This window comes from Chelonoidis abingdonii, chromosome 9 (assembly GCF_003597395.2).
Source record: "Chelonoidis abingdonii isolate Lonesome George chromosome 9, CheloAbing_2.0, whole genome shotgun sequence".
Taxonomy (NCBI): Eukaryota; Metazoa; Chordata; order Testudines; family Testudinidae; genus Chelonoidis; species Chelonoidis abingdonii.
This window is the reverse complement of record NC_133777.1, coordinates 7865420-7877741: the sequence shown is the minus strand read 5'-3', so window position 1 is coordinate 7877741 and position 12322 is coordinate 7865420. Positions and strand designations below refer to the sequence as shown.

Sequence of the window (12322 nt, the reverse complement as noted above, 5' to 3'; positions counted from 1 at the left end):
CTAGTGCTGGTCCACATAGAGGATGACAACCTACTACTGCTATAAGTGACTCCATTAGCTCAAGCGGTAGAGGTCTATGCAGTGGAGCTAAAGCTTGCAAACCTGCTGTTGATCCATGTGGCTGTCAGTATGATGCCGCATGAAGCAATGTGTATTTTCAGTTTGCGTTTTTCCCTAGGAAATTACACACCAGAGAGAAACAGGTAAAAGAACGTTCAGGTTGCAAAGTCATGCACTCAGAAGTTGGGCAAAGCCAGAATAATTCTGTGAAGCCTTAACTCAGCCCCCTCCTGTTCTGCAAGTGCATTGTGATACTGTCTTTAATTACATGATCATGTAATTATTTTTTCCACAGTCATTTTGTTAGCTTTTCAATCACCATAAAATTGTGTCTGCTTTGAAAGATTCTAAATCGATCGCATGAAGGGGAGGAAAAAGCATGACAAAAGGTTTTACTCTGACCAAAAAACCAAACAAACATCCAGGCATCTTTATCCACCAATTCAAAACAAAACAAAACACAAGATCAACTATTTCCTTTGTGGGCCATTTGTGACCTTGCTCTTGGAACCTTAATTTCTCAATTTCCTGATTTTACATAACAATTAACTGTGCATCCCTCACACAGTTCTTTGCATTTAATTTTCTCCCTGTCTAAAAAGGATGATAAAGCAAGAAAAGGAAAAACGAGGACAATCCAGCTATTCAAGTACCAAAGCTTCTGAATCCTGCCAGGGAAGCTGGTACGGCCCTTGCTCCAAAGCTGTTCTGCTGTTGGAAGGACCAAGTTCCCGTGACTTTCCCCAGTTTGTAAATTGCTTTAAACAACGAAGCAACTACATGCACAGGTGGATGCCTGCACCCCCTATGCACTTCAGTGGGGCTCTTCATGGACCTTCCAAGCAGGACCAGTGCCTTTGCACACTGAACTGGCCATGTACCCAGGCAGAGTACACCTATGTCTACCTGCGCCCCAGCAAACAACTTTATTTTCTACTACATACTTGGGGCATAATTTTCAACAGGTCAGACAACTGATAAAACATTCCCTTAAAAAGTGCAAGTAAACGCCCTAACACTTCCTGAGAAGAAAGATGGTCTTGCATTTAAGGAGCTGGACTGAAACTTTCTCTGTGTATTCAGATTAGAAATCCTTCAAGGGTAGGACTGTCCCTTGTTAGGGGTATGTACAGCCCCTAGCAAAATGGGGCACCAATCTCGGCTGGAGTGTCTAGTTGCTACTGTGATAACAAGTAAAAATATTCAGTTAAGATGCTGTGCAGGGCATGGTTTCATATTTTAAGACATCTTTTGCGGCAGGATTCTGTGTGTGCGTGGATGCATGCACATATACGTAATATGTTTTTACAGAATGAGAAAAGTAACTTTTTTCCCCCACTCTGCCACAGCTCAGTAAAAACAGCTGAAAGGATTTTGCTTAAACTTTTTCCAAAAAATCAGCCGGAGACCATGGAAATTTCAATGAGTGTGGTGGAAAATTAGGAGCACGTGAAAAGAGCAGTTATAACAAACTGTTTAAAGCCTTTAATTATAACTGGCGCTACTGGTGATTGCTATAATTAGGGCCCTACCAAATTCACGGCCACGAAAAACACGTCATGGACCGTGAAATCTGGTCTCCGCCTATGAAACCTGGTGTTTTGTGTGCTTTAACCCTATACTATACAGATTTCCCAGGGGAGACCAACATTCTCCAGTTGGGGGTCCTGACCCAAAAGGGAGTTGGGGGGGTCACAAGGTTATTTTAGGGGGTCGTAATATTGCCACCTTTACTTCTGCACTGCCTTCAGAGCTGCGTGGCTGGAGAGTGGCAGCTGTTGGCCAGGTGCCCAGCTCTGAAGGCTGCAGCGCAGAAGTAAGGGTGGCCATACCATCCCATGTCATCCTTACTTCTGCGCTGCTGCTGGCGGCGGCTCTGCCTTCAGAGCTGGGTTCCCACCCAGCAGCCACTGCCGCTTTCCAGCTGCCCAGCTGTGAAGGCAATGCCGCCGCCGCCAGCCAGCACAGAAGTAAGGGCAGCAGTACCATAACCCGCCCTACAATAACCTCGCGAACCCCCCCCCCAACTCCATTTTGGGTCAGGACCCCTACAATTACAGCACCATGATATTTCAGATTAAAATAGCTGAAATCATGAAATTTATGAATTTTTAAATCCTATGACCATGAAATTGACCAAAATGGACCATGAATTTGGTAGGGCACTATCTGTAATAGATACCGCTTCCACTGAACACTTTGCTTCCTGTGCTCAGTGCAATGTGGAAATCACATGAGGGTGGTGGAACTTGCTCTAATTCCCTGAGATTAAGGCTGTCGATCTCCTGGGGGAAGATAGGTTTCTCTAGGTGCTTTTAGTTGTAATAGTTCCTTCTTCGGATGATGGGTTTGTGTCACTGTTACAGGGGTAGCTCACCTCTCTCCCCTTTCTGGGCTTCTCGGCTCTGCTCTCCTGGGTGAGTTTCTGCAGTTCTCCACTCCTAGACTGGCCCTTGGGTATAGTACGTTCTTACCCAGTAGGTCCGACTGCATTTGGATGCTTGCTGTTCTTTCCTTCAGGAGTCTATGACCGGCACTGAACACAGTCATCAGATGGCACCAAAATATTGTTTATCTTAACAGTAGAAACAAAGTATTTTAGAGGAAAATAATTTTAAAACAGTGAACAATCTATGTGCATGTCTGTCTTACCTAAAGGCTTACCCAGGCAGGCGCAGTTTCTCCAGACACTGCCAGCGCAGGGTCCTTGTGTCTCCAGCTGCTTCCCCCAAAACCACTACAATCTTCTCTTGAGAGAGGGTCCCTCTTCTAACCCTGCTGTAGCTCCTTTGCTTGCTTGTGTTCATGGACCTTATTCTGTCCTGACGTTGTCTCTTAACAACGCTCAACTGAGTGCAGACAAGCGGCATTTCTCCAGACATTTTCCTGTTTGTTTTTCCTGACAGCCCCCTTATTAAACTGAACCAATCTCATCATACCGTAAACATCCCAGTGTTCATAAATGGTCACAGGGCAGCTCCAAATGCATGACAGTTTGTTTCCTCCAATGTGGGAGAACTGGGTATAATTCCCATCCTGTTTTGCAGGTAGAGCTGGTTGAATTCTTTACTGTGAACAATGGGCCTGATTCTCCATGTGGGTCATTCCACCAGTGCAGAACAAGTGTGAGTGGTTCGAGCATTGGCCTGCTAAACCCAGGGTTGTGAGTTCAGTCCCTGAGGGGGCCACTTAGGGATCTGGAGCAAAATCAGTACTTGGTCCTGCTAGTGAATGAAGGCAGGGGGCTGGACTCAATGACCCTTCAGGGTTTGTCATAGCTTTCCTACTCAGATCTGAACCTTAGAGTTCAGAAAATAAGATGCTACCATGAAACCTCCAAGCTTATTTACCAGCTTAGATCTGATATCGCTGCCACCAGACAGGAATTTCAGTGCCTGCCTCATTCTGGTCTCCCCAAAACCTTTCCTGAGGGACCCCAAGACTCAGATGCCCTGAGTCTTACAACAAAGGGAAATAACCCACTTCCCCTTTACCTCGTCCCAGGCTTCCCCTCCCTGGGTTACCCTGGAAGATTACTGTACTTAAACTCCTTGAATTACAAAACAGAGAGGACAATTCACCTTCCTCACTTCTTCTTTTCCCTCCCACCAATTCCCTGGAGAGCTGCAGGCTCAATCCCCCTGAGCCCCCACTAGGAAAAAATCCAACAGGTCTTAAAAAAAAAGCTTTATATAAAAAGAAAGAAAAAGACATAAAAATGGTCTCTGTATCAAGGTGACAATATACAGGGCTATTGGCTTAAAAGAAAACATGAATAAACAGCCTTATTCAAAAATAATACAATTTAAAACATTCCAGCAACTACACACATGTAAATACAAAAACAATATAAAAACCTATATTGTCTTATACCTGTACTTACAACTGTGACACAGAAGATTAGAAAAGCCTGAAGGTAGAGAGATCCTCTCTCAGAGCCGAGAGAGCACTAGAACCGAACAAAGAACCCACACCCAAAAATTCCCTCCCTGAGCTTTGAAAAATCCGGTTTCCTGATTGGTCCTCTGGTCAGGTGTTTGGTTCCCTTTGTTAACCCATTACAGGCAAAAGAAACATTAACCCTTAGCTATCTGTTTATGACAGGGTCCCTTCCAGTTCTAGGAGATACATATATACTCTGATTTCGTAGGCTCTTATTTCCCACTTTGCACCTAGAAGATGCAGGGCAGTGGAGGACCAGGTGCAGAATAAACTTAGTTGCCTTTCAGTCCATTTCCCAAGCCTGATTTCCTCAAGTGTAAAGGTTTGGCAAGAAACTGGAAAAGGCTGGCTTATTTAGCCTAGCAAAATGCAGGTTGAGCAGGGATATGATTGCTCTCTGTGAAAACACTAGTGGGTAAACACCAGGGAGGGATTAGAGCTATTTGAGTTAAAGGATAAAGTTGGCACAAGAACAATTGGGGTTAAACTGCCTATGAATAAATTTAGGCTGGAAATTAAAAGAAATTTTCTAACCATAAGAGTGAGGTCCTAGAACAGCCTTCCAGCAGGAGTGGTGGGAGCCAGGAACCTAACTAGTTTTAAGATGGAGCTTGATAAGTTTGTGAATGGGTTGATAAGATGGATTGCCTGTGATAGCAGGAGACTGGACTCAGTGACCTCAGTGACTCCAGTCCTGTCTTCCTAAATAGCCAGGAATTTTCCATCTATCTGTTGTTTCCAAGCTCTTTGCATCAGCTATTCATGGTGTGTGATTGGTCACTTGGATCACATGGTATTGTGACTCTCTAATGGCATAGTTAAAACTTTCTAAACTTGCAAATGCAAAAACAGTCGCTCTGGTGTGATTTTTGTGACTGAATTTTCATTTGTACTAAGACATGCAAAGCTTGGGGTATGGTAAATGCTTTCACCGGTAACCGGTGTCTGGCCATGTACTCACAAATGTGACTTCACGCAGAACAGCCAACTGCAACTGGCTGGTGAGGGAGATAGTATTTTATGATCCATCATCTCTCTGTTTGTGGGTTTCAGAAACTTTCTTATGCACTGATGTCAAAATCTATCAGTTCTGTCTAAATTACTATCAAATTGCTGTGCGTGAGCTGTTGCTGAGAAAATAATGGTAGCTGCCTTTACATGCCCACTGCACACCCCAGTATCTAAGTTGGGTGTGCAAAATTCTACACATTTGATGTGGTGGGTTTTCTTGTGTGTGTGGTGGTGTTTTGTTTTGGTTTTGGTTTTGGACAGTTGCACAAAATATCAATCACTAACCTTTCTTTATCGTAGTAAGAATGAGTGAGTACCTGGGCCAGATCCTGCATTGTCCACCCCAGCTTGTAATCACGCTCACACAACATGGGTGTGAAATTTTACCATTCTGATCTCGTAGTGTGTTATACGGCTTTCTTAGGCCAGTGCAATGACTGCCCCAGGTGCAGAGCCCTCTGTGTCTGGACTGGTGAACATTCATGACCATTCGGCAAGGCTGATCTAAATCCTTGGCACAAATCCCTTTTGAGAAACTTTAAGCATAACCAGCCCTGTGGAAATGCAGAATTCAAATGATTTCTCTTCTTATAATGGTCAAATTTCAGGATCTTTGAAATGTGACACACGCCACTTTCCACGTACTGAGACCTTTTCCCCTGTATTTGAATTACGAAGAGAAACTAACAGTATATATTACAACACTGATGTTATGCATGTTTGTGCGCCACATTTGATGATGATTAGAGATGGAAACATAATTTATCCTAATTAGTGTGCGTGTGTGTTTGTGTCTGTTTTCATTCACAGAAGAATTTTTATCTTCTCTACTAGATCTAAAGTGTTTAAAATACCAGTTCTGGCTGCCATGTCAGAATATGCTTGCAGACTTTGTACACCGTGGGGGAAAAAATAATATATTAGAGAGGAAAGATCTGTTTGTTTCTATTTCCCCCCTCCCCCCCAACGCTAGTCGGCATAAGATTTGTACATATTACAAATCATTTCATCATAATACAGTAATTCAAGGCCTGGGGTGTGTGTGGTGGGGAAACCTCACAGCTATCCCAATAGGCCAGATCCTGCCTTCCATTACAGCTCATTTACATGAAATAGGGAATCGGAGTATAAGTAGGAGCAAAATCTGAGCCAATACGTTCCTGTGCGCTAGACTGTGGTGGCCTCCTTCTGTTCCAATAAAGAGATGTTGCAAGCTCCTTCAGCAGAGAGGGATCTCAGAACACCTCAATAATGATAGATACCTGTGCTAGCTTAGCATCATTGTGAGCTGCATTCACCCCAAGCAGAGGGTTCTCTCCCTCAAGGCATTTCTGTAGCTAAACTCCTGCCTTGCATTCCGTAGGTTGCCACGACAGGGCAGTGCTGCTCTACGAGTACGTGGGGAAGAGGATAGTGGATTTGCAGCACACGGAGGTACCAGACGCCTACCGAGGAAGAGGAATAGCCAAGCACCTGGCTAAGGTACGACTCGACCAGCCTCTAGCAACATTTTGCCTTCCTTTATGGACAAATATTACTTATCTCACAATAGCATTGGCGCCCCAACTGAGATCGGGGCCCTGTTGCGCTAGGTGCTGTATATACGCAGAGTGAGCAGCAGACCCTGCTCCAGAGACCTTACAGGCTAAAGGAACACAATGGACAAAGGGTGGGAGAAGAAGCAGAGGCATAGAGATGTGAAGTGAGCTACCAAAGGTCAGGCAGCAGGTCGGTGGCAGAGCCAGGACAAGAAGCCAGATCCAGTGTCCTAAACCCTGCACCACGCAGCCTCTCTAAAATGGCTAAGAGCGGCGGGATGCTTCAGCAGAGTGTTTAGAACTCACGCAAGTGACCCATTTGACACAAACTGTGAAACATGACTACTTTAGAGCAAAAACCTGGGCATTTTTCCAAATCTTGGGTGGGGGGGAGGAAACATGCCCCCTCCCAGCTCTCTACCCCTCCCTCCCCAAAAATCCCCTCCATCTTGGAGGTTTGGATGGAAAACAGAACCTTTTACAAAAAAAAAATGCGAAAATTGACATTCCTGAGCCACAAAATGAATCTGTGAACATGCATTTTAATGAAATTTTGCAAAAGAAAAAAAAAAGGCTTTTTGCCAGAGTCTGTTCCAGCACAGGCCTGTGACTCCAGGGATTGGCACCATGTGCCTTCCAGAAGGGTGGCACGCAGGAACACCAGAGAAAGGGGAGAGACCATCTCGACTGGGGGTGATTTGCACCAATGTCCAGAAACACTCGCTGAAAGGAAGCTGCAGAAGGAGCAAGGGGAGGTGTGGAGAGATGCAGCAATACTCAGAGCCAGGGGAGACCATATGGCCAATTAGGGCCTGCTCTAATAAATCCTGATGAATGGCCATGTTCCTTCCGCTCTCCTTTCCCAGCAGGTTGCCCGGCTGCCTCCGCGCTTAATGTGGCTGCTGACTTTTGGCCGTTTGCCATTTCAACCACCCCATGCTATGAAGGAATTTCTGCTTCTGGGCTAGTGCGTTTCTGCTGTTCCCGAATGCGTCACTCTCTGAAATGGCTTCTTCATGTTGCTCCGTCCCTCGTCCACTCGCCGGATTCTCTTTCTCAGCAGGAAATGTTCCTTTTCCTTTTCCTGCTCCATAGGCTGAATCGGCCTCATTGCTTCATAACCCCCATGCCTTGATGCATACATCGCTTTGATTGCTCCCTGCTGTGATCCTTCCATCTCTTTCCAGTAGTACGGAGACCAGAGCTGCGTTCCACAGTGCAAACGTGCTCTGGCTCCTACCTTCTCTGGTGAGAGAATAACTTCCCTTGATTTATGTTCCTTCCCTTAGTGTAGACTCCTCAAGACCTCCTTTGTTTGCATGCTGCAGCATTTTGGTGAGTCTGCTGCGGGGATGGGGCTCTCTCTCTCACACGCAACCTTTTATTCCCCCCGTTCTGTTTGTAGCTTTGGTTCAGGCTCTTCCTTCCCTGACTCTCTTTGCTTCATTGTTCTGTCGTGCTCATGAGCCACTCGGCAGCGCAACGGATCCAAAGCATTCTGTGTCTGATCGCTGGATCTTCCCCACGCGCCTTGTTTTATAGCATGTCAGCAAAGCTTTGGAACAACACCGTTTGTCCAAGTGACCTTTTTGTGGGAGTAGAACCAAACCACCCCAAATTTCAGGTGCTGTGACCCTCACGTTAACCTCTCCTCCTTGCCCCTCAGCTTGGCTTTCTTTGTTCATTTCACTGAGTCTCCTTCATGGTACCAAGAAGGAAAAAACACAATCAAATTAGCCGCTGCCGCAACAAGCTTGCAATCAAAGGTTCCCATGGAGGATGGACGTGCTGGGAAATGCACAGGCCTGGGGAATGAATGGATTTTCAATGATAAACTCCTTTCTTGTGGGCCTGCTGAGGGATGGAGGCTCTAGAAGCCCTGCTAGTGGGTCAGCTGCTCCTCCTGCTGCCTGATGCAATAATGTAGCAGAGGGCATGATCCGTTCTCGTTGGTGTCCTTCCTGTGTCATCACAGACTCTTCCAAAGTGGCTGGCAAGAGTTTTGCCTCTTGCCTGTGTGTGCTGTGGGAAGGAGGACGGGGAGCTTTGTGTCGGCAGCAAGCTGAGGAGATGATAGCTTTGAGGGGATCAGGTGTTCTTGTGGGATTTGGAGGAGTGGAGGGCTTTCCAGAATTGCTGGGAGTTGGAGGAGCCCAGAGCCTGTCACCCCGTCCTTATCAGAAGAAAAGCTTTGTGAAGGTGGCTCTTCCCCCCCAATGTCTGATTTGAATGGGACTGTGATTGCTGCTCTGCAGAGCGTCCTCCTGTCTGCCCCATTCTCTCCAGGCTGCAATGCCAGGGCCATTCTGCCTGGCTGTCTCCACGCCCTGGGTTCCCCCAGCACAAATCCCAGCTGGTGTTCCTCGCTTCCTCCTTGGCTGATGCCCAAGCCGATTTGATTTGTGTGTGATCTGCAAGTGCACCTCCAAGCCTACTCCCCCATGTCACATTCTCCCCCCTCTTCCTCCAGACTGTCTGTGTGCATTTGCCCACTTGGTTCATGCTCATGTTCATATTCTCTTATTCTTATTCTCATTATTATTCTCATATTCTTGGTTCATGCTCATGTTCATATTCTCTCACAACAGTGACCTTGGGAATGATCTCTTACCATTTTCTCCTATTTTTTTCCTCCTCCTCCTGTCAAGGGGTTACCAGCTCCTCTGTTACAAGCAGGGCTGCAAATTCAGTAGCACGGCCCTGCCTCTCTATTAGAAATCCTCTCACCCTCATCCTCTTGTAACCCACACACCTTCTGGATGTGGTGTTCTGTCCCAGCTAGTGGCACCGAGACACCTTAGAGAGAAAGAGATTAATGTGTCTGCTCTACAGCCTTAGCTAACAGCCAGCTGGCTTTTAGCTCATGCAGTAGAGGCTCATGCACTGAGGTCCCAGGTTCAATCCCAACCACCGACACCCGGGGTCTGTTGGTGTTACACACTCCTGCCTCCACCCATTCTGGATTTATGCTCATGATTTACTTTCTCCTTTGACGGCTTCAAGCAGCTTGATGGACATTCTCTGCTAAACTCCTCATCTTCAGCTATTTCAGGAATGCTCTGCCCTCAACCTAAATTCCCTGGATATTAAATTCCAAGTACCCTAGCCTGCCTTCTTCTGTGCTGGTTTCTTGAGGCCTTACTCAATCACTCATGCACCTCTCTGCGTTCCCTCTGCTTATTGTCCTACCCTACGTTCTCCTCCGCCCGGCAGCCTCTGCTTTCCCACTCCTTATTGCTACACCGATTCTCCCGCCAGGGCCACCAGTGACTTGTCTTTTATCTGGATTGCCTGCTGCAGGAGTAACGATCCACATCACCAGCACTGCTCAAGGAGTCCCACTAGCATCAATACTGCAGCATCCCAGTTAGGAACATAATCCTAGAGGTTCTGCGCCTGGCCTGTCCTACCAGGCCTTTCAGTCTGCAGTGCAGGGCAGGGTTAAGTGGCTCCTTTTTATCACATTGGCCCTGATAACGAGTTGCTTTTGATACTGCCGTAATCTATATGATGAAGCACTGACGTAAGTCTGTCCCTGCCCCAACTAGCACCTGGTGTTTAAAGGCACAAGTACAGACAAATGGCACGTCTGCCGCAGCGTGGCCACCAGCGTTCGATGGAAGCAGGGTGGGGGCACATCTCTGTTAGCTCCAGAGTGAGCAAGAAACATTAGGCCCTTCTAGATTTCACTGCTGGTCTCTGTCCCTGGTGCGTACCAACCAGCCCCGTTACAAACCCAGATCATCCTGGCTACACACTGTGTTACTACCAACCTTCCCTTTGGGGTGGGTCCCTCACTGCTTCAACCTGCTCTTCCAAGTCCTAGAGCATACTCCCCTCTGCGAGCAGGACGCGTTAGCCTGATTCTGGGGCCTGCTCCCTGCTTCCCCTGACCCATCCACTCCTCCTCCATGAGGCAAACCTGTTTGCAAGGCTCTGGCTCTGTGTGGTGGGGAAGGTGGCCTGCTGCGTATCTTCCTAATTCCTGCTGTGCCCACTTCCCCTTCCTGCCATGCTTGGCCGTTCACACCCACCCTGCTGCATTTCCCATACTCCCTTCTGTACGTGCCCCTTGCTCGTCCCCTGCCTGCTGCTGAATGACTGAGCTGCTCAGCCAGCTCGTGATTGTTGTTAGCGATTTACTGTTGTTTCTCCCGCAAAGCTGTACCGCTCCCACCTGCTTCCTGGCTCCTGGAGCGTGTGGCTCCCCACCTTGGATGGAGGTGGAGCTGGCGCCAAGCAAGCGAGCGTCTCTTTGGCTTTTGGGAGGCCTCTCAAATTGCAAAGGCCAAGGAGGTCTAGTTTGGCGTCTCTGAGCAGCACTTCCATGATGTGTCTATTACCCAGGAAGTGTTTTACCGAGGCACTTGTCCCTGGCCTCTGTTTGCCAGAAGCTGGGAATGGGTGACAGGGGATCAATGACTTGACGACTGCCTGTTCTGTTGATTCCCTCAGAAGCACCTGGCATTGGCCACTGTCAGGAGCCAGATTACTGGGCTAGATGGCCAATATGGCCGTTTTTATGTTCACGTGGCTCCCCAGCGGGTTTTCCAAGCTCAGAGAACAAGGTGAGGTGTATCTTCAGAGATAAGCAGGCTGCCCCAGAAACACCCCCACACGAGCTTCTTAAGTGACACTGCACCACTGCTCCATCAGCAGAGAGATATTCCCCATTGGGAATTTTATCCTCCTTGGCACTGTTGGAAGCCCTGTTTTGTTCCTGGCATCTGACAGCTTGGCTTGACTGTCCCCTAGCCAGGCCGGGAAGAGGGTCCCTGTAGAATCGCAGCCATGTAATGGAAGCAGGGATTTAGCTCTTGCCCTGTTGGCTGGGAGACAGTTCACTCCACATGCTCTATTTCAGGCACAGGGTGCTCTGGGCAGCTGGTTTCTGTGATGAGTGACTGATAACGCTGTGACCAGCCAGCAAATTCTCATCCTCTCCCCTTCTCGGGCACTGGCTGTAGGTATGGAAATCTGCACTCAGAGGTTCCTATTTCTGGCTTGCTGGGCAAGTACCATCACAGCCAGCTACTAATCCAACCGCCTCCTCTTTCCATCTGAAAATGAAAATACCCTGCTTCTATCCAGCAGCTCAGATCGGCCCCGGAGAGCAGACCAGGGAGGGATGGTATGAGTATGGGACTAGCAGGCAGGAACGGAGGGCTCCATTCTCCCGCTGCGGCATACAAATTACTCCCTTTGACCTTCAGGAGCCATAACTCCTATCCTGAGCCCTAATTCTGTCTTTGACCTGATTGGGTGAGTAGCCTTGAGCAAGGCCCTTTACTTCTGTGCCTCAGTTTCCCCTCATAAAACAGGCCTAATGATATACAGGACGATATCGGGGTAAATGCCTGTAAAGTGTGTTGCAGATGAAAGCCCAATATCCTTGCAAAGGGCCTGATCCTGATCTCCCATAAAGCAGGAGTCGTGCCCTTGGAGCCAATAGAGTTATAGATGCACAGGAACAGAATCCGGTCCCCTGCAGTATCCACACCACTCCTGGAGAAGTTGCTCGTTAGGGAGGGTAAATCCTTCTTTATGCTGCAGTTCACACATGTCTCTTACAACTGACAGTGCTCGGCTGTGGGTGTAAGGGGGGGTGATCCCGCATCCTGGGTCAGATGAAGCCCTTTTTCCTCCCTACCTCGGAACTTGTGCCCTTTGTACTCCAGCTGGACACGTTTAATCACATCATCTGGGAATCTATGTCCAGAAATAAAATGGGGGGCGGAGCAACTGCCAGCTTTCTCTCCCCTCCCCCCACA

The 12322-nt window shown here is 47.7% G+C and overlaps 1 protein-coding gene across 1 annotated transcript in view; it reads left to right on the top strand.

Annotated features, from left to right (window-relative positions):
* Nucleotides 1-12322, top strand: part of NATD1 (N-acetyltransferase domain containing 1) — a 36034-nt gene that overhangs the window by 17145 nt on the left and 6567 nt on the right. The window contains exon 2 of the mRNA XM_032782956.2: nucleotides 6377-6495. Coding sequence (XP_032638847.1) covers nucleotides 6377-6495 — 119 coding nt within the window. The remainder of the gene's footprint in view (nucleotides 1-6376; nucleotides 6496-12322) is intronic.